Here is a 23,365-nt window from a genome sequence, read left to right as displayed (position 1 = left end):
GATGATGGGGATTACAATTAGGTACTGGCTATCTTTCTCAATAACTAACAGTCTTACTTTAATCAATCTGCTTTTTTGATTATGTTTCTCCTTGTCTATCTAAAAAAATCAGGAAGAACAAGCAGATTTTGCAATAAAAGCAATAATCTGCAATAATCTTATTCAGCATTCTAGCCAGTGAACTGTTCACTTTGGGTTTAGGACAACTCAGTGAGGCCAGCCACCAAGTTCTCTCAGGACAAGTCAACACAGCCAATTTGCCACAGGGACAACTTGCTGTGGGCAGCCAGAAGAAGAGCTGGGTGGGCAGGCAAGAGAGCAGGTGGGCAGAGCAGAGCAGCAGCTGAGGACTTCTCCCTGGAAGGAGCTGGACAGGTGGGTGAGCGATCAGGTTGGCAAAGTGCAGGGTGGTAGTAGTAGCCAGAGGCTTCCCACTAGAGGGAGAGCTGGCCGGGTGGATGAATGGATGGGCAGAGCAGTGGTGACTGGGGGCTTCCTACTTTCACATATACCCATACTGCCGCTGCCCTGAACTGCTTGGAGTTTGGTGGCGGCACTATTTGGGCCATTTGGAGTGGCCCATGGTGCCATAGGTTCGCCATCATGGTCCTAACCTGTTTTTGAACTGTTCACTCCTAAAGTTTCTTCTTTGGTTTCTTAACACTTCCTTTATCAGCAGAAATGTGCAATTGTAGCCAGATAAGAATCCATACTCATCCCTAAATTATGGAAAGAGGGATCATGTAGCAATTACCCTAACCTTCTGCTTAGACCAATTTTCAAGGCAGCTCACAATAATGAGCACCTATCCCCAAGGATGTCTGAGTGCAAGTCTTCCTAATCCTTTCTGAATTAAGGGCATGTGTTTAAGGGGTGGGTGGGAATCCTACAAAATTTGCAATAAGCAGTACTAGGCTACTCTCATGTGGTAAACATAATATGCAACCTGATTAACATAATCAAGTACTGAATATTCCACTACATTGGCACAATCATTGTGATAGCAATATGTTTTACCTGTTCAGCAAGAAGTTGCCTCTGTCCCATTAGAAACTGTTTCTGTTGTTCTATTAACAACTGCTTTTGTTGCTGCTTATGATCTAGTAGCATCTGGTGCTGCTTCATTACAGCAGCTTGCTGCTGACTGTTGAGATAAGCTGCATTACCATGGTTACCTGCCATGGAAACATTGGGAGGCTGTACATTTACACCAGTGCCAGGAACAGAAACAGGAATGCGAGGAACACCAGCAGAATGATTTTGATCCTATAAAAGCAGAGACAGATATTGGCTATGCAACAAGGACATCACTTGAGAAAAGCAGTATCTCCACATTTTTAATGACCACAATAATGGAAAACTTCTTCAGTGTTTATTACTACACAGCAATTCATGAAAAAGTATAATCTAGCATAACTTTGTTTCTAAATGAAATGAGCCAAGGTGAATGAAATGGCTTGTACAGAAGAGCTGCCACCTAGAGGCAATCTAAAAAGATTTCATTGCAAGAGGCAATGAAGGATATCTCTCTGTTTGTGTATTTCTTCTTTTGTTAATCAGATTTAATAAAATGTTATATATTATTATATTATATATTCCCTATTCTGTTATCTTATCATGGGGCAATAGGAGAACAGGAAAGTGAGCTATGCGAGAAGTATACATGCAATGAATGCATAATAACAACAATATGTATGTTAGTGTGTCATTCAATAGGAGATGTAAACACGGATATGTTATTCCAACATTTCCTTGATTACCACAAGCACTTCATTCTTCAAGGTAGACAAGAGATAGATATCTAATGAAATTTTACAGCAATTGAAACAAATAATTTCCCTGCCCTAAATTTCATTTGGTCTTGAACATTTGCTTCATCAATAACATTTAATGACATGTGTAGGATTATGGTAATATCCATGGAGTTTTTTCACAATTAATAAAAAGCATATATATTGAGTTTTACAATTAATAAAAAACTATAATCAACTGTCAAAATTCAGTTTGTTTTCTACAAGACTAATAATCTTCATTTAAAAAAAAAGATATCAGAAAAACAGAAAAAAAGAAATTTCCTTAATATAAATTGCATCTTGGTTAACAGATTTTGAACTGTATACTAATCCTGAAAGAACAATTCAGAAAGAAGAGCGAAAAACTATATACTGAGCAAGCATTTTAAGTAACTTTTCCCATTAAAAGATTAAACTTTTTTAAAGGACAAGGTATAACATGCTGTTTTTGAAGTGAAAGGCTGATTTTAGTAATTCCATTATCCTCTTACAATGAAACTTATAAGGCTATTTACAGCATATATATGAAATTAGTTAGTATGTTTATTCAGCTTATTCAGCCTATCTCATTTACTACACCCAACCAGCTGCTAGAAACACTTACCTGATTGTGTGGTACTAAAGGCCTATAAGCAATATTTCCAGACTTCTTCATTACAAATATCCCACTCTGCTCATCGCTCATATGAGGCAGTGTAGGCTGCTGATGTTGCTGAAGATATGCCAACATAGAAGACTTGTTTTGTCCAGGTACTGTGATTCCTTGCCCACATTCTTTGTAATGTGAAAGAGGTTTTGTATTCCCATAATCTAGCACAGAGTTTTGATTAGATGCAGAATTCTGATTTATGTTGCTTGGCTGATGGCTTAGCATATTTCCACCATGATAATTACCTCCTATTCTAGAATTCTTGTTTGGCATATTGGGTATCAGGAGTTTTTGGTTACTGAAGTCTTGCTGGTAAACAGAAGGACTAGTTGGATTTTCCATAGTGTATGAGACAGCCAGTGGACTGTGAGAAGGTCCAGATTGTTGCCAGCTAGAAATCTGATTGGATGGGTGGACCTGCTGTTGGTTCTGCAACAACTGATCTCTCTTTTGCTTAGCAGCTATTTGCTGTAGCTGTTTAGCAGATGACATCTCTTTGGCACTCCCTGTAGTTTGTCCAGATAACAATGAATTAGATAGAGGCCTCTGAACATTTTGGGCCTGGCTTGCTGGTTGCATTATTGACTGGTTGGGATTTTCAGGCATGGACTGATTTGAAGGCTGAAACATTGTTTGAGAATTACTAATTGCTGGAGAAGCAGCAGTAACAGGGATAGAAGATGTACCAATAAATGTTGTGCCAGTAGAGGTAGTTCTGACTTGTGGAGACCCTATCTGTTCCTGTTCAAAGTCTGCTGGGGAAAATTCAGTCTTTATAATGATATCTTGTGGTAAAGGAGTTTGTGCAGTTGAATTTGAAGGATCAGCATCTTTCTTTTCCTCAAAGTCTTCAGTAAATAGGTCTTTCATATCCTCATCAGGCATTGACCTGTTTAGTTCATTCATTAGCTCCTCCCACTCTTGGTCATTAAGGTTAAGATCAGACATCAAATTGTTTTGTGATATCGAACTTCCTGGTCCCGTAATCATACAAGGAAGATCATCTGGTTCTTGTTTGAGTTCTTTGTTAATAACCATAGCAAATGAGTCATCAGCATCACTGCTTCCATTCAACTGAAGTGTAGTATCTGGCAGATCCTTTTTGCTCATTCCATCTAGGCTTATGGAATGTTTTCCATTAAGCTGTAAATTTTCTCCACTGGAAGGTTTGCTGTCAGGCTGATGTAGAGGGGATACAGGAGGTATTCCATTGGAGGAGCCGTTCAACCCACCAAGACCATCATCATGACACAATTTCTTGGGCACGGGAAATATGTCCCCAAAGCCATTTGGCTGGTCGCCATTTTGAGGTGAAACAGAATTATCAAGTTTCCTTTTTACAGTTTCATGAAGCTGCTGAAAGAAAAATAAAGTTAAGTTAGTTTATTGCTTCAGCTGTCTAAATAATCTAGTTTTTTAGGCTAGCAATTTTCACAGAAATACAATGGATTAACACTTCTTTCAAGCAACTATTTTTTAACTTAGATGATTAAAAAATTATGCACATTCTGCAGTAAGGAAATGAAGGATGTTTGCACATGTAAAAATATTTTTTAAAAAATAAAATATTATTTTGGCAATATTAACTAACTCTTTCACTAGACTTCACTTCCAGGGCTACTACTAAATTTCCTTGTAGCTGAGGTACTCAAGGAAAAATCTGAGGTCATCTAAATTATAGTAATGCTGAAATGGCTTTGAACTGATCAGATGTGGAATGGGAGATGACTGAAAACATCATATAAAAGTGATAAATATTGATAAATAGTTTAAAAACATATAAGCAAATTTTTGTACTCTTAAAAGTCTTTATGCTAAATGTGGTAACACGATTGCACGTGATTCTTCCATAAAACATTTTTGTGATAAACAATCAAACAATTGTACTCACAATATGCTCTTAAGATTCAATTACTCTTAAGATTCTTACTCAGGCTTTAAGGACAGAAGAGAATGTACTATAATAGTTCACATATAACAGAGCTAACATGGAGCTCTCTATAGAGAAAGCAAACTGCATGCAATACAAATTCAGCTGTAAACCATCTACTTTCTGGGGATAATCCAAACTAAGAGGCAAACGTCAATCAAATTGATATGTAAAGATTATGCTTTCATAATTAAAAAATAAAGAAAAACTCCAGCTTCTAAAAAAACCCCAAAACAATAATTAAAAAATTAAAATAAAATAATAATAATAAAAAACAGCAAACTTTCTCTCTTCAGAATTCTTTAAAAACATTTTTATTTTTTATTTTACAGTTAGCAGTGGAGTTGCTTTTCTAGAAATAACAAACAGCATCTCTCTCATAAATCAAGCCTTAATGTATCTGATGCTTCAAAACCTCTACTTTTTAGTAAAATTCTACCCTCTCCTTTGATACCAGATATAAATTTTATAGTTGTTCATTTGAGATCTTCCTAAATCTGGCATGGGAAATTAAACAGATAATTGTACTGGAAATAAAACATGAAACTACTATAAGTGAAAGTCATTTTGGTCCTGATGTCAGCAAAAGTCCATTAAAGTTACCAGAGATAACATCATATATTTTTTAATCAAAGAAACCATCTTTATATTCCTTCCTTTTACATTTAACAGTCTTGATCTTTAGTCCCTTCAAATAACATTCTACCATTTGATTTCCTTTTTTTTTTGTCCCTTATCATACATTTTTTCAAAGCCTTAAACAAGCCTCTTTTGTAAATCCAATATAGGAAAATTATCCAAGCCACTCTCTTGGTTTATTTATATACCTCTTTTAATTATTAAGACGTCAGCTAGTTTCTTTTGAATGTCCTATATGTATCATATTTTTCATATCATTGTCATTTTTAAAACCACTTTCAAGTAGCTCTCAATTTTGCTAGTTAAAACTTCTTCCATGATGTCTTTTAAACAGTATTATCTATAGAGGCGGGACACTCTTTAAAAGAAACTTCTAGGTTCGTTATTCAAAAATATGTCAAATGTTAAAATATATTGATTCATTCTGTATTTATAAATTAAATTTAAGTGTTTTTTTTAATTGTAATCTTTAGTTCCTTCTAGTGTCTAATTTTTAAAACTATACACCATTTTTTAAGAATTCAAAAGAAAAGCATTTTCCTATAGGAAATATTCTTACTGTATGATTATTTCCAAAATCTTATTTCACATTTATCTGGACCCAACTCTTTTGCTGTTTATTTCAAATTTATGATTGTCTTTAAACTTGCATTTAAAACATTTTTTCCTAACGACTAAAGGAAACTCAAGCTATGCTATAAAACACATAAAACTCATCTAGTGCTATAAAACATTGATTCAAAGCAACTTCCAAAAGTGATTAGAAAAGAGGTATGTGAACCTATTGTCTTTTTGAAGGTACTTTGAAGGTGCTTGCCCATTTGTGAAAGATGATTGCTCCCTCATCACGCAGAGCATTAAACCTATTGCAGATTTTTGTCCTGCAGTCTCATCACGAGGAACAATTGTCTGGAGCACTTCTGGGCAAACTCAAGTCCTCTCCTTATCCAGGGAGAATTACGAAGAGCCAGTCTACTTGCCAGCTCTTCATTCCTCTGAGGTCATTGGCTCCACTTTTAGAAGAGCAGTCTTCTTCTGACATTTCTTCCCAAATGAATGTACATTTTGTGCTACATCACTGGAGGTTTTCAAGAAGAGATTGGTCAGCCATTTGTTCAGAATGGTATAGGGCCATGATGGCGAACCTATGGCACGCATGCCAGAGGTGGCACGCAGAGCCTTCTTTGTGGGCACACGTACTGTCGCCAGCTGCTCTTCTGGTTTCCGGTATTCCGGCGTGCATACGCACGCTCTGGATTGGGCACTCGGTGCCAAAAATATTCACCATCACTGGTATAGAGTCTCCTGCCTAAGCAGGAGATTGGACTAGAAGACCTATTATGTTTTTTATATACCAGTCACACATTTTTTCATCACCCATTCATTCTTGATTTTATCTGTTTCATCATACATACCTCTGAGATAATCTACCCCCATAGATTCAATTCACTTTTATGTTTTACTCGATGTACCCAACTCTCGCTTCCATGTACCAAAGTGGGCAGAATGGATGTTGCTTACCTGAACATCCTTTCTGGGCGCGCTGCTGAAGAATCCAAGAGCGTGGGTAATATCCCTCAGGTAGCCTGAAAACACTGAGTGCATATCACTTTAAATTAACTGTTGACTCCTCCCCTAGGGACTGGCTGAGGCTCAGTTTCTTTCACGAAGGAAGACCTAACCAAGAGTCACGTCCATCCATGATCAGGAAGCAGAAGCCGTAACGGGAGGGTTGGATTCTTCAGCAGCGCGCCCAGAAAGGATGTTCAGGTAAGCAACATCCATTCTCTGGCGCGCTGCTTGGAAGAATCCAAGAGCGTGGGATGTACCCAAGCAAGTATTAGATGGGAGGGGAGGCTGAGTGCTCCCGGTTGGCCGTTGCAGAGATGACGGATTGCAAAACTCGCCGTCCGAAGGACGCCTCAGCCGAGGCAAAGGAGTCAACTTTATAATGTCGCACAAAGGGAGTGAGAGAGGTCCAGGTGGCTGCACGACAAATGTCCAGGATGGATGCTTGTGTAGCCCACGCCGCCGAAGTCGAGGCGCTCCTGGTCGAGTGCGGCAAGATGCGTCCAGGCGGGGGCTTGTTGCGAAGGGTGTATGCCGTAGAAATACAAGCCTTAAGCCACCGCCCAATGGTGGCCGAAGAGACCTTGTGCCCCATCGAAGCTGGCAGGAAGGACACGAAGAGCGCTTCCGACCTTCGAAACTGGGAAGTCCGTTTAATGTAGTACCGGAGAGCGCGCCGGACATCGAGTTTATGCCATTGGGCTTCTCTGTGATGTCGAGGTTGCGGACAAAAATCCGGCAGAACTAGCTCTTGAGCTCTATGGAAGAGCGAATTAATTTTTGGGACGAAGGCAGGGTCGAGCCGGAGGATCACCCTGTCCTGATGAAAAATGCAAAGGTCTGAGCGGACAGAAAGGGCTGCGAGCTCAGAGACCCTCCTCGCTGACGTGATTGCCACTAGAAAAACAACTTTAAGCGTCAGAAGTCGGAGCGAAATGGAAGACAAGGGCTCAAACGGGGGAGACATGAGGGCCTGGAGCACCAGCGACAGGTCCCAGGATGGATACCGATGAACTACTGGTGGACGCAGGTTGGTGGCCCCTCGAAGGAAGGTTCGGACCCTCCGATCCAAGGACAGTGGACGGTCCGCTGACTTAGACAAAACCGAGTTCAAGGCAGCCACCTGTCGTCTCAGGGTATTCGGGGCGAGACCGTCGTCCAAACCGTCCTGGAGGAATTCGAGAAGGACGGGAACCGAGGCGTCGGCCGGGTCTACGTTGTTCCTCCGACACCAGCGGCGAAAGGCCTGCCAGGTAGCCTCATAGATCCGCACAGTTGAAGCCCGGCGCGAGGCTTGCATGGTGGAAATGACGCGCCCCGACAGGTTGTCCTTTTTCAGGAGGGCCCTCTCAAATGCCAGACGGCCAGTTGGAGCCACTCCGGTTCCGGGTGTAGGATGGCCCCCTGGCTGAGAGAGACCCTGTCCTGGGGAATTCTCCACGGCCGGGAAATCGACAGCTCCAGAAGGTCTGCATACCATGGTTGTCGTGGCCAGTGCGGGGCGACCAGAAGGACTTCTGCGGCCTCCGACAGGATCTTGCGCACTACCCTGGGGATGAGGGGTATCGGGGGGAAGGCGTACAGCAGGCCCCGGGGCCAAGGACATCGCAGGGCATCCGTCCCCTCGGACCCCGGACTGGGGAATCTGGAAAAAAATCGAGGAAGCTGTGTGTTGCAGGGGCTGGCAAACAAGTCCAGGATAGGGCGACCGAATTTGGCCGACAGGAGCCGGAAGAGGACCGGGTCCAAACGCCACTCCGAATGGTCGATTTGAGAGCGGCTCAACCAGTCCGCCCGAGTATTGTCCGTTCCGGATATGTGTTGAGCTGAGATGGATAGAATGGTCTCCTCCGCCCAGGAGAGGAGGGAGATCGCCTCGTCCAGCAGAGCTTTGGAATGCGTGCCGCCCTCTCGATTTAGGTGCGCCTTGGCCGTGGTGTTGTCGGTCAAGACCAACACGTGTCGACCCCGGATGTCGGGATGGAAATGCCGGAGGGCTAAATGGATGGCTCTCAGCTCCAGCCAATTGATATCGTGCTGTAGGTCCGAGGATGACCAGAGACCTTGGGTCATTTTGGAGTGCAGATGGGCTCCCCACCCCAGTAGGCTTGCATCTGTTGTAACCGTAATCCGTTCTGGCTCCTGAAAGAAGCAACCCTTGGAGATTGCGGGGGAGGTCCACCAATGGAGGGACCGGAGGACGGGAACAGGGAGCCGGACTTTTAAGGTAGAATTGCTGCCCAGAGACTTTTGAAGGGGCAGAAGGAACCATTGGAGGGGGCGAGAATGGAGGCGAGCCCACGGCACTATGTTGATGCATGATATCAGCTTCCCGAGGAGTTGTGACAATTGCAGGATAGAAACTGTCCGGGAAGACTGAACCCGAGAGATTGCCATGGCAATGCTGAGGGAACGATCCGGGGCCAGAAAGACGTGGCAGGAAGCTGAATCTATGATGGCTCCCAAGTGCTGGATACGATTGGAGGGCTGAAGATGGCTCTTCTCCATGTTTAGGGAAAACCCATGCCGTTGGAGGGAATCTCGAACTGCCTCCAGGTCTCTGAGGGCTCTGTGGCGAGAATCGGAGAGGACAAGGATATCGTCCAGGTAGCAGAGGACTCTGATGGGGATGAGACGAAGGGAGGCTGCCACAACTGCCAGGACCTTCGTGAAAGTCCTGGGAGCAGACGAGAGACCGAACGGCATGGCCCTGTATTGAAAGTCCTGGTCGTCGTAGGAGAAGCGGAGAAATCGGCGATGGGAGGGCCTGACCGGAATATGGAGGTAGGCCTCCTTGAGATCGATGGAAGACATGTAGTCGGCTTGTCTGATGGCGGCCAAAATCGAATGAAGGGACTGCATTTTGAATTTGTGATAGGTGATCAGTTTGTTTAACTCCTTTAAATCCAGAATTCCCCTCCAGCCTCCGGCGTTTTTCGGAACTAGGAAAAATATTGAATAGAAACCTGTCCCACGATGTTCTGTGGGAACGGGCTCTATAGCGTGAATGTCCAGGAGGTGGTGTATTTCTAAGGACATCAAGCGCCTCTTCTCTGGGTTGCTGGAGACCGGGCATCGGATGAAGCGATGAGGGGGACAGGAGGAGAATTCCAGAGTGAGTCCTAGACGAATGGTTTGCAGGACCCATTCGTCCGTCGTAGTTTGGGACCATTGTTGGGAAAAATGGTGTAGGCGGCCGCCGATAGGGTAGGGTTCGGTGCAGTCATTTTCCCCTCCGGAAGGGTCGGGAGGCGCCTCCGCGAAAGGGACGTTTCGATGGTTGTTGCCTCCTGTTGCGGTCTCGAAAGGATTGTCTGTCGGACGAACGGTCGTAGGAGAAGGAGGAGGGACGATAAGAGGGAGCGGTGCTGGGGCCAGGGTCAGCCCGAAAGGAGGAACGCTGACTGTATGGTAAGTAGCGTCGATCCGATCTGCGATAGGAAGAGGGCATGATCTTCCTTTTATCCTTATCCTCAATGAGGATAGGATCGAGCGCCTCTCCAAACAACCGGGATCCCTTATATGGAGCAGAGGCCAGCTTCCATTTGGATTTTACGTCCGCACGCCAATGCCGAAGCCACAGGAGGCGGCGGGAAGTAACAGTTGAAGCCAGAGAACGCGAAGCGAACCTGGTAGCTGCAAGGGCCGCGTCCGCGGAATATTCTGTGGCTGCCACCAGCTTGCTAACGTCCTGATGGAGGCGCCGATCATCAGGCGGAAGCCGCTCCTGGAGCTGGCGGAGCCAGATCAGGGAGGCCCGATTGAAAAAAGAGACCGAGGTGGCGGCGCGTATGGCCCAAGCCGCAGTCTGATGGGCCTTGCGGAGTACAAGTTCGGCTCTTCTGTCCTCAGATCGCAGGCCGTCCGCGATGTCGTTGGATAACACTGCAGAGGACGTCAAGGCTGCAATGGGAGCGTCGACCGATGGGAGTTCAAGTAAATCCTGCAAGCTGGGCGCTGAGCAGAAGAGTTTTTTGTCAAGACCACTGGGCGCTGCGAGCGCCCCCGGCTGAGCCCAGGGCCGTTGTACGGTTTCAGAAAACAGTTGTGGACAAGGAATGAAGTCCTGGTCGGGGTGAGGAATGGCAAAGAGAGCCTCGTGAGGGTTAGAGGATTTCTCGGGGTCTGGCAAGGGCTTGGAAGATGCCAGTTGTGTAGTGGCAATGGCCTTGCGGAGCAGGACCTTGAAAAGGGAAGGTCGAAAGAGGCCTGTAGACGAGGGCTTCTCTGGAGGTTCATCCTCGTCTTCCGAGAGCTCCATGTCATCCGCCTCATCCCCGTCAAATTGAGAGTCCTCGCTGTGGTCGGACTCCCGAAGTGAATAGGCCTCAGGATCGATAGTGTGGCGATGAGTTGTAGGTCTGGGAGGTTCCGAAATGTATGACAGCGGAACCCCCTGAGGATAAGGGGCCTGGGGAAGACCCCCCGCCATCATCCTAGATACTGTGGCCGTGATCATCGCCTGAATGTCATGATAAGAAGGCGAAGGACCTTCTGGTGGACGGAGACCCGCCGCGGTGGGCGTGAAGGTTGCCTCCGGTGGTCTTACTGGAAGCGAAGGCTGATAAACTGCCGATGAAGTCGAAGGGATAGCAGGGGGTTCAAGCTGACAGGGGTAGAGAAACCCCTGAGTAGCCGGTTCAGCTCCAGCCGTTAATCCTTGAGGCAGATCCGGATGAGGTACTGGTTCCATGAGAGATGTCGCAGGAAGCTCCTCATCAGGACGACTGGCTGGGGGTACGGGAGGTGGGACTTTGCGTTGTGCCTGCTGGAATTGGCGTTCAAGAGCGTCGTGGCGACGTTTAGCGGCCTTATCCTCAGCCGAGGAAGACTTGTGGCCTCTGGATGAGGTAGATTTGGACGAGCGTGAAGACTTTTTTGATGCTTTCTTTGGTGCCTTACCAGACGAGCGGTCAGAGTTTTTAGGACGAGGTGGAGATTGGTCTCGTTCCGGGTCAGAAGAAAAGTCCAGATCTGCCATGGTAAATGAAGTTTTTTTTTTTTTTTTTTTTTTTTATACAAGGAGGGGGGAAGGGTAAAACGCTCACACACCCCTTCTGAGGAAAGATTCTTTTTTTTTTTTTTTTTTTTTTTTTTTAAAGGGAAGGATCAACTAGGAATGGAGAAGCAGGCGTAGTATCCAGGTAAGTGATAAGGGAGAAGGGGCAGGAAATCATATGCCCCTTGGATGGCCAAAAAGTTCCAAAGGGTCCAGGAATGTTGTGGAGATCAGGTTCTGGAGAAAGCTAAATGGCGGCCGACTCAAAATGGCGGCCGCGCGGGAAAAAAACGCCCAGGAAGCCTCGTCTGCTGGTCCCCGGCAGGAAAGGCCTCTCAGCAATCAACGAGGAGCCGCGGAGGCGATGAAATGTTCTTGCGGCTGAAGATAGCGTTCAAATGCGCGCGAGCGCTAAGGAGCGCTCCAAACGCCTCTGAATGGCCTGCAAGGGTGGTCTGGAGCAGGCGCGGTTGGGGCGCGATGGCGGCCAACGGATCGGCCGCGAAACGATCTCCCGCTGTGTTCGGGCGATAAGGGCGCTCCTGGCGGCTCTCGAAGCTGGCGTGGGGCGGCGGCTGACGAAGCGGGCCGAGCAACAATCCCCAGGTTCGTGCCCGCGCTGACGAGCGCTCCTGACGTCTCCCTTAAGCCGTCCAAGCCGAGCGAGGTCTGACGAGGCTAGGGTGCGTGGGCGGCTAAGGAGACGGGCCGCGGTAAGGGACAGGAGGCCTTCTATCGCCCAGCACAAGTAGCGCGCAGAGATGCCGAATAGAGGCAGAGCTCGGCGGCGAGGGCTGTAAAGGGCACACAATAGGCTCGCAGGGATGCAGAAATAAGAAGCAGGGCCCTGCGGCGGAGAGAGGCCCAGGCGGGGCGTCTGAAGGCCCGCGCCTTCAGAACGCCGCTGCTCTTGATGTAGGAGGGTTGGCCAGACGAAAAAATTGAAGACAGTAAAACTCACAATAATAAAGGTGGAGGTAAGAAAAATAATAAACTAAAACAAGGAAAATGCACAGGAGAAATTGTAATGAAGGAGGAAGTTCCAAAAGACACTCGTTCAGGCTGCACTGAGTGAAAGGAACTGAGCCTCAGCCAGTCCCTAGGGGAGGAGTCAACAGTTAATTTAAAGTGATATGCACTCAGTGTTTTCAGGCTACCTGAGGGATATTACCCACGCTCTTGGATTCTTCCAAGCAGCGCGCCAGAGAAATATACACTTCTTTCACCAAACATTCTTCTAAAGTTTCTGGGACCATTTCCAAGTTATCTGCATGACTGGTGTTGTTACAAAATGGGTTGTACTTTAAAAGAACTGGTAATAACTGGCAATAATCTGAGCCTCAATCAGAATGGGAAGCTAGATCTTGAGCCTCACGGAAGATAAAAACCATGAAATAATAACCTCAGGTAAATACTTGTACACTATTTCAGGAAGTGAAACAGCTGCTGTAACAGGCCTATTAAACTATTCAATAAAAGATCAGGAAGAGCATTATTGGACAAGGTTTATGACACCTATTGTTTATATTGAGCATAGGAAATAAACAGGATGAGTCTGAACTCTTAATAAATAAATATTAAGTTTATTATACATTTATTAAGTTTATTATAACATTATATTTATAGAAATATAATTTTAAAAATATAACAGTGGCCTGGTTATAGCTAAGATAATTTCCATGCCCGGAATACTGCAATTCAAGGATATGATTTGCTCAAAGGGAAAGTTTAAAGGCAGAATTTGTAATGTATGTTAAACAAAAGCATATCTACACAGTAACAAATTCAAATGAATGGAATATTATAGAACAGGAATCCCCAATCCTCAGTCCATGGACTGGCACAGATCCGCGACATGCCAGCACCTTGGCCGCGCAAACTAGCAAAACCTTAACCCCATGATGCAAGCAGCACATAAAATCATGCACCCTCCAATCCGGGAAAAACCTTTCTCCATAGAACTAGTCCTTGGTGCCAAAAGGTTGGGGGCCACTGTTGTAGACTATATATTTGAATTAAAATAAGTGGGGAAAAAAAGTAAAGCCAAAACTGTTTTAGTTTACTATACAGGTAGTCCTTGAGATCCAATTGTAATGGAGCCTGCCCATTACAGTTACATTTCGCAGCAGCCGTTAAACGGTGAAATGTATTGCCTAACAACCCTCCATTCCTGCTCTCCCCAGTGAAATGTAAAATGATTCTCAGTCCATAAGGAAGAACACCCTCCTCACATGTTACCTTTTGAAGAGCTCTAAGCCTTTCTGGAGTGCTAGGATGACTTATTCTTTGTGCGGCCACTTTTTGTCCTGCCCACAAAATGGTGTCTGTTCCGGTCACACTGCACAGCCTAGGGACACATGGCTTGCCCACCTTCCATGAGATCTGGAGTGCTTCAGAAGGTAAGTTTGGGGTGTGATGGGCATGTGGGAAGAAGGCCCAAATGCTGTAAGCTTCTGGTGAGATGGGAGGGGAGGGGAGGAGAGAGGCAGGAGCGTGCTGCAGCAACCGTGTGGTGGGTCATAAAGGCAAACAATTGCAGGCCTGTTGCAACCATCACAATTTTGAAATGGGGTCATAAGTAGCTTGTGGGGAGGTCAGTTATAATTTTGAATGTTAAATAACCTGTTCTATTATTTGCCCAGCCAAAGAAAAATATAATAGGATATTTCCAGTACGAAAATGCAGTTCTTCAGTAAGTGATAAAAGCCAAACTTTATTCCGACATCTGTTGAGAAACAACCTTGCCAAGCACAGAGTTTCTAGGAAATTCCTAACTTGTCTTTTTGACAACTTTTTCCTTCAGAGAATGAATCACACATGTGCACACAAACACAAATCAGCTGCTTTTTTTTATTAACCAATATGGAGGATGTAGTTGAGAAAATTAAAGCACAGGGACAAAAATTGGGAGAAATAATTGTGCAATGTGAAATGTCAAGATTTTCAAGACAGCTAACATTATATGTCACTGAATGTATTTCCTGAACTTCAAGAATTGGATTTAAATAGAATGGTGATAAGGAGGATTCTTCAGCAAAAGAAGCTACTGACTAAGGAAAAGCATGGAGCATATAACTTCTGCAATTCATTCTAACTATTTTGTCATCAGTGATCATAGGAGGCATTTTCTTTTGTGTAATGAAGACAGAACAGTATCTGTGTTGTTTTTGCTCTCCCCTCATGCCGTATTCCTCTAAAGTCCAAACTCCAAAAATGCTAGAGAATTATTGGAAACCTGGCACTCAGACAAATTGGCCATCAACAAGCACATAGACATATGTAACATCTACACACCGCTAAAAAGAAACAATAAAAAAGCCAAAAAGGAAACAAAGAGACCAAAATACCTCCTCAACCAGTGATCAACATCCAAATGAACAGTGATAAATACTAAGATTAACATTAGACCAACAATAAAAAAGCAAGCAAAATCCCAAACAAGGAACTACCAAACAAGCTAACAGTAAACAATAGCTCAATCAAGGAACCACTAATATCACTCCCACCAACACTAGTAAGCCACTAATATATACAGTAAAATGAAAGCAAGCCCCACTCCCTACTAGCAGTGATGATATCAACTAGTTAGGTAATGACATGTCTGCAAGAAAACAACCAAACTTAGAGAAAATCAAAGATCCCATAATTCAACCTTGAGCCACAAATATTCTCTTCTATTGGTACTGAATAATTAGTCACAAGATTCAGTAAAACAAACTCTTTTCTTTCACTGTGTTATCATGCCTGGAGGGAATAAAATTCTTATGAAAGCTTCTGACCATCTGTCCTAACTACTCTGTAAAGTGAATTACAACTGAGGTGAAGTGAGAGGTTTGATTCTTGACATGGCATACCTTGAAAGGCTCAAAGTTTCACTGCTCTCTAATCAGAGAGGCACTGAACTCTGTGATCGTGCAGACAGTAGCAGATTCTTGGAGACCCACTGCGAATAGATATACAAATGGCAAATCTACACAATGCTATGCAAGACTATCAGAGCAATTGAACAAGGTTTGTCTCATTCAAGAGCATTTTAACAGACTGCAGGTCAACCAATACCCTTCAATTTCATGGAAGTTTACCAGAGAAGTTTGAGGGAGCCCAGGATCAATTTCTAAGCTTCTCTCCTCCACATGAATTATTTATGGCGAGTCAGCCAGCAAGATTTTCTACAAATCATTCCAGATAACTTTCAAGGTCACTGAAAGGAGTAGTAGTCAAATGGGCTATGCCCTGCATCAAAGACAATGATCCATTAATGATAATTACCAAAATGTCTTGCAAATGTTGAATTGCATTTGACAATCAGACAACAAATTAATAATTTGCAAGCTGAAACAAGATTACAGCAGAATATAAACTGCGGTTTCAACTGTATGTCAGAGTGTGAAATAATGAGAGTGGCGGTTCAATCTCTGACCTTGTGGGTTGGTTTACGAATGTTTGATTACCAGGCTAGATTACATCTTCAGCAGAATTTAGTGAATGCCAGTGTTGATGTTCTGCTGCTTATAAGGGTTTCATGTGGTCAATAGATCTTATGATGGGAGGTCACGTTAGGTGAGGCTATAGTGATGGGTCTTTTAAGGGGTCAGGTGAAGGTCTTATGCTGGGTCTTGTGAGGGGGTCAGGTGTGGGTCTCGTAAAAGTGCAGAGATAGTGGTTGAGGATTTGGTGTTGCTTTCCACTAAATTTGTACCTTATGCCTGCTCGTCTAAAAAACTGAATTTGAACTCCCCTGATACTTGACTTCTGAAACTGTTCCTCTCCCATCCTATACTGATAGTTGTGGGAGAAGACCATGATGCAGAATATATTCTGGATTCCGCATTTAAGAGGAGTCATTTATTTTTTTTTAATTTTTAATTTGATCTATATGCCGCCCTTCTCCGGAGACTCAGGGCGGCTTACAATGCGTTAAGCAATAGCCTTCATACTTTTGTATATTTATACAAAGTCAGCTTATTGCCCCCACAAACTGGGTCCTCATTTAACCTACCTTAGAAAGGATGGAAGGCTGAGTCAACCTTGAGCCTGGTAAGATTCGAACCTGCAGAAATTGCAGGCAGCTGTGTTAATTACAGGGTGCATTAAACCACTGTACTACCAAGGCTCTTAGAGTATCTAATTCTAATTTAGAGTATCTAATTCAAGGCCACCTGAATCTGAGAGATTGTGACAGTACACAACAAGATATTCATGCCTCATACTGATACATTAGTTCTATATGAAATTCCTGCACAAACTTTGCTCCTGTGATCTGTTCCCACTATCAATAGACAGTGAATCCCAGGATGAAGAAAACTCTGTGCTCTCCAATATAATAGACTTTCTGATATTGGTTACTGTGCAATAGGAAGAGAAGGGAGGACTTTCCAGATTCATTTGACTGTGTGCTGGCAAGACTTGTCTGATGACCTTGAGGAGTTGCCAAGTGAGAGCCTGGGGAGTGAGTCAATGGTTGGTTTACATAGTAACTTCATATATGGGAGATGAGACAAATTCTGATGGGCTAATTGGTGTAAAAGAGTATGGAAATAATCTTGAAGAAAAATACAAGAAATAAATGTCAACTTAGTCCTAGGAAGGAAGAGGGGATGAAAAAGAAACCCAAGCTTAAGAGAAGGCAGAAGAAATCTTGACCATTTTTCAAGATTCTGTTATACTCTATAAAATAATATTTCTGTGGTTGTCCCAAATTCTGATTTCTGACCTGGCCTACTTTGAAGGCTGACAGCACTGCTTGACTGACAGATTTGTCTTCTCTGTAAAAGCTTTTACTAAAAATAACAGAATTTGCCAATTCCTATTCTAAAACACATGTAAGTTCCTCTTATTCATTAAAAGGTGTTTTGATTTAAGAGCTTTTGTTTATTTGCAATGAGATTTTTTAAATGAGTATAAGATCCTATTATTCACACACACACACACACACTGTAATTACTAAAATATGGTATATTTATTTCTTGCCTAGCCTATTTTTTTAAATGAGGAAAATCACATTAATTAATGTTAGGGTACTGCAAACTATGTAAAGCAGTGTTTTTCAACCTTGGTAGCTTGAAGATGGGTGGACTTCAACTCCCAGAATCCCCCAGCCAGCAGCACTGGCTGGGGGATTCTGGGAGTTGAAGTCCACCCATCTTCAAGCTTCCAAGGTTGAGAAACACTGATGTAAAGGATGGTAATGGGCCATTAATAACACTGGACAACAAAGATTTTGCTTCCTGGACATTTTTAGGTAAAACTTATAGATTTTGGCTGCTAATCACAAAAATACCCCATAATTTAAACTATCACATACTGTTTTATAGCAACTTTCTGTTTTTACACAATGACAATGTACACACTCTTCAGCATTTTTTGGCTATGCTGCACACTTGAAACATATGAAACATGAACTGTTGTTGAAGCAAATCAAGTATACCAAGAACAACTGGAATATCTGTAGAGATTTAAAAGCAGTGGCTCTTCTGCCTGGAATGCAGCTTGGATATACCAAGTATTGTTGTTACATATGCAAACAGAACAACCGGGCAAGAGAGTCACATAACATTAAAAAGAAATGCCCAATCCAAAAAAATTTGGTCCCAGGACAGAAAAATGTGGCACATGAACCACTTGTCGACCCAACTAAGATATTTTTGCTTCTACTTCACATAAAATTTGGACTGATGGAAAATTTTGGGAAAGCGATGAACAAGGAAGGTAAAGGTTTTTGTTATTTGAGAGATGCTGCCAAGGTTAAAGAAGGCATTTTAGTTAGTCCACAGATCAGATACACTGTCAATGGTAAGCGGTGCAAAGATCTGTTATTGGGGCCACAGAAAATTTGCCTGGAAAGCATTCAAGAATATTGTTGAGAATTTTCTTGGCAACTACACAGCAAAACTAAATTCAGATGGTTGACAAACTTCTTATAGCATTCAAGACCATGAAGTGCAACATGTCATTGAAGATTCAATTTCTGCATTCACACTTGGACTTCTTTCCTAAAAATTTCGACAGTCAGTGATGAATACGGTGAAAGGTTTCACCAGGACATTGCCCAATGGAAAAACAGTATCAGGGCAACTGGAATCCATCAGTGTTGGCTGACTATTGTTGGACACTGCACTAAGATACACTGAATACAATTGAAAATCAGCAGAACACTTTTAGCCCTATTGAACTTATGCGATGTATTAGAAGCATGTGATTAAATACATTATAATAATTAAAAGTTAATTTCATATTTCTGAAAATTCCCAGTGATATAGTCATTCTGAAATTATATTTGTGTTCAATTTGAAGGGATCTATCACGATCACCAAAAGTTTTTCAAGAAGCAAAACTTTTGAAAAAATGTGTTATCCAGTGAACCAATGCAAACAAGATCAAACAAAAATGGTTAAGAGTATAGTGAAGTTCTGTATAAGAAACATATCAACATCTAAGATATTTTAGATATTTTCTACTTACAAGAACCTCCAATACTAGAAGATGAAGTTAGACCAGTGCTCTGATCATTACTAATTGGAAGATTACAGGAATTATTGGAATAGCTTCAGAACTCTAACAAGCAACAGAAGAAAAATCAGTAAAGACTCTACTCAAGACTATGTCAAGAAAGCTGCAAAATTATACAGTGGCAAATTGTGGAAGAGGTCAATTTACATACTGCTATCTAAGAGATTTAATAGTCTGTGCAAACTACTGTATTCTATCCTTATTTTCACACAATAGCAAAATTATACTTAAAATCATCCAATGTGGATTATTAGAGTTCTACACAGAAAGGAAATGTGGACACTTTGGTGGTCTCTGAGCTTAGTTATTTACTTCCAGATGCTTCATTACTAGATTAGGTAATCACGATCAGAAAACATCAAGGACTCCACAATTCAATCCTGAGCTAAATACATTCTCTATAAGGAGGGGAAATGCAGATGTTCAAGCTGGATTTAGAAACTAACATGCAATAATTTCACAATCAAATAAAAGCTCATTACTGAATAACAACAGCACAAGAATATATACTATTAGCAAACAGCACAATCTATGAAAAGAGGAAGCTAACAGCTGGTAGGGAAGAAATCAAATGTTTCAAAAGCATACACACACAAAAGGAAAGGGGAAAAGAAAGGAACACAACAACCAAAAACAGTAGCCACAGAACCCAGAGAAATCCAGAGAAAGGGAGAAACTAAGGGGGACTGAATGAGGGTACTGCTAGCCAGCTCCTTCAATAAAAATATTCTATAATGAAACATTTTGTAGCAAATTCTATGTTCAGCATTGCAAAACAACTAAACTACAAATTTAAAAAGAAACGAAGCAGGATTTTAATCCTATTTTTTCCACTTTAGCAAGTATACTGTGAACTTTGATTATCTATTTGGGTATGTATTACATTTTTAACTTTTGTGCTTACATTAGATTCATAATTGGTAAACTACACAATTTGACACAACCTAGTTATAAGAAGCCTCTCTTGAAACAAGAGTTTACAAAAGCTTAGTAAATGAGTCAGTTACCGCCCCACCAAAGTAGCGTCAAGACAAGAAAAACCTGTTGTAGAACAAAATCTCAAAGGAAAGGGAACTCTCAAAAAGAAATCAATACTATTTGTCAACCTATAAAAAAACCTTTATTCTATTTTAGGCTTAGCTCATAAATAACTACAAATTGAATGAAAAAGTAGTGAAATTACATAGTGGGCATATATACAAATTGGAAAACCTTCTCTTAAGGACACTGAATAGAATAAGAGAAATATAGAACATATTTAGAAAAGCAATCAAATTGTATCACTTGTTATATTTCCATCATTCATATGAAATTATCTTAGTTTCTACCAGCATTCAACATGAAAAAAATTATGTATCTGGAAATATAGTACATGAAGTACATGACAGATTCAAGCATTAATATTAGAAGACTAAAAATACTCAGTCACAATGAAATGAAAAAAAATTATGACTTCCATACATTTTCATTATTGCCAGGAGAATGTTTGGTCTAGTGGTTAAGGCACCAGCTACCATGTTTCCCTTAAAATAAGATCCTGTCTTATATATTTTTGAACCCTGAAATAAGTGCTTGGCCTTATTGCCATGCGCTCAAAAGCACAATTGGGCTTATTATCAGGGAATATCTTATTTTGGGGAAAACACAGTAGAAGACCGTAAGTCCTACTCTTGCCTAAGGCATGAAAGCCAGTTTGGGCAAGTCATTCTCAGTGCAGCTCATGGGGTTGTTGTGGAGAAAACAGCAGGAGAAAGTGGTATTAGTTATGTTTACCACCTTGAATTATTTATAAAAATAATAAAGATAGGATATAAATAAATCAATAAAAATAACCTCTCACATACATACATACACACACAGAGATAGATATGCTGTATTAAAAACACTATACTTCAGGCAGTCAAAAAAAGAAAAAAAATCATTTTATATCCATAATATGCACACATCCTAGGCCCGTGATGGCGAACCTATGACATGCGTGCCACAGGTGGCATGCAGAGCCATATTGGTGGGCACGCGAACGTTGCCCTAGCTCATCTCCACCGCGCATATGCATGCAGGCCAGCTGATTTTCGGGCCTTCTGGGCCCACCGGAAGTTGGGAAACAAGCTGTTTCCGGCCTCCGGAGGGCCTCCAGGGGGTAGGGAAGGCCATTTTCACCCTCCCCAGGCTCCTAGGAAACCTCTGGAGCCTGTGGAGGGTGAAAAACAGGCCTACCATTCCCACCGTGCCATCGTGTGCTAAAAGCAGGGGGAGCGCAGGGGAGTTGCGCGCACATGCATGGGGTAGCAGGGTGTATTGAATTATGGGTGTGGACACATGCGCGCGTGACTCCCTCCCCGCTCCCCCGCTTTTGGCACGTGACAGCAAAAAGATTAGCCATCACTGTCCTAGGCATACTACATGGACTTGCCCCAGATATCACATGACTTATAAGTGATATAATTGTTATTAACATAGCCATGTTTCAAGATCTTAATTAATTACAATATCTTCCAATGAAGACATCTGGCTGCTGGGATGTTACCATTATTTTTGCAATATAGATAGTCCTTGACTTACACCTGGTGGCTTAGCAACCAATCAAAGACAGGGTTCCCTAGAACTAATGACCCAGTTTTGAAGTTCCGTTGGTGGTCCTCCCCTCTGTCACATGCCTGAATTTGGATGCTTGGCACCTGATTTGCATTTACAGCTGATTGCAGTGTTGCAGGGTCACCTGACCGCAATTTATGTTTTTTTGTCAGAAACCTGTGTTGACTTCTGGTTTCCAGAAAAAAATGCCCACTGGCAAAAATGGTTTTGCTTAATGACCATCATGTTTACTTAGCAACTGCAGTGTTTCCTTAATGATTGCTGCAAAAAATCTCATAAAATTGCGTGCAGTCACATGGTGACTCATTGAAGGCACGACTTACAACCGTAACTCTGAGCTCAATTACAGTTGTAAGTTGAGGACTACCTGTACCTGGCCCCCAGGTATGCTTGATGCCATCTGAACACAGCTGCCTACACTATGGGAAGAGAGAAGTAAAAAAGTGTACATAGTGCCTCAGTGCTCTTTTCCTGATATTTCTAATAGAAAGCAAGTTAAGAATAGATTTTTCTTCCTAACAATGTAATCAAACAATGGTTCCTATTAAAAGTTGGATATCCAGAGTTCATTTTTGAAATGCTAAATACAAAGTAACATTTTAATTGTTCTTTATGCAAAATTTTCAATAATTGTTAGCATGCCAAAAATGTACTAGCTTTTCTAAAAAAATGTGAACACTTTGGATTTTAAATTCCCACAAACAGAATCCACTTATTGTGGGGAAAAGGTACTTGGTACTTGCTTTTGCTGGCTGGGGAATTCTGGGTGTTGAAGTCCGCCAGGCTTAAAGTTGCTAAGGTTGGAGACCCCTGCTCTAGACAGTAAAAAGACAACTCTGGATTCAAGGCAAGTTTGAGTTTTACATTTTCAATTGGGGTGGCATTTTGTCATTAGACTATCCATCAGCATAGTATGCTTTGTTCTTTCAATATAAACTTATCAGAAATCTGACTAGAGACGTTACTAATGAATTTTTTAATTGTACATATTTGCCAATTCAAACTATCCTGTCCACATTTGGAGGTTGGAGAAGGCAGAAAAGGGCCAGCTTCCATCACGCAGCATATATATGCAGCGTGCAAGAAACCAATCCTTCCTGTCCTCTCCTGATTCCCAGGACCCTCTAGGTTGGGAGTTCCATGCATGGCAGCACTGAAGCCAAACCTGATGGGTCCAGTAAACCCTGGGTGGAAGTGGGAGAAGATGGGAAAAGAAGTTGAGAGAAGGCCAGCTTCTGGCACATTGCACATGTATGCTGTGTACCAGAAACCTACCTCCCCTGTCCTCCCACAACCTGCCTCCCAAACCTACTGGACCACCATCCAGTACTGAACTGAAGTACACAATTTTTTATGCTTATTGACTTGAGAACAAAATGGACTTATGAAGAGCCTCTCAGAATATAACCTGTTCATATGTAAGGGACTGTATATACTGTACCTAATAAAAATATTGAATTTATCTTCTGTATTAAACATTCTGAAAAGTTATTGACAGTTAACAGAAAGAGAATTCTGATATTTTCTTTATATTATTATTTGATGCCAGTTTCTTTTAAATTTAAGTAAGATTTACCAATTATAGTTCAGCCTCCTGGTTTCTAGGCCAGCACCTTAACCACAATAGCAAATGAATGAAACAACACTGACATATATTACTCATAGCCTAAACTTTACTATTA

General features: G+C 42.3%; 1 protein-coding gene across 2 annotated transcripts in view; it reads right to left on the bottom strand.

The window, feature by feature from the left end:
* MAML1 (mastermind like transcriptional coactivator 1) overlaps positions 1–23,365 on the bottom strand; it is a 40,034-nt gene that overhangs the window by 13,481 nt on the left and 3,188 nt on the right. The window contains exons 2-3 of one of the 2 annotated variants that reach the window (XM_034402796.2): positions 2,398–3,798; positions 1,018–1,266 (exon numbers count right to left, since the gene is read on the bottom strand). In XM_034402796.2, the coding sequence (XP_034258687.1) occupies positions 1,018–1,266; positions 2,398–3,798 (1,650 nt within the window). The remainder of the gene's footprint in view (positions 1–1,017; positions 1,267–2,397; positions 3,799–23,365) is intronic. The other variant, XM_034402804.2, reaches the window with a different exon arrangement.

Source organism: Pantherophis guttatus, chromosome 2 (genome assembly GCF_059756535.1).
Source record: "Pantherophis guttatus breed Tessera chromosome 2, ASM5975653v1, whole genome shotgun sequence".
In the NCBI taxonomy this organism is placed as follows: domain Eukaryota; kingdom Metazoa; phylum Chordata; class Lepidosauria; order Squamata; family Colubridae; genus Pantherophis; species Pantherophis guttatus.
The sequence above is the reverse complement of the archived record's forward strand: the minus strand, read 5'-3'. Positions and strand labels throughout refer to the sequence as shown.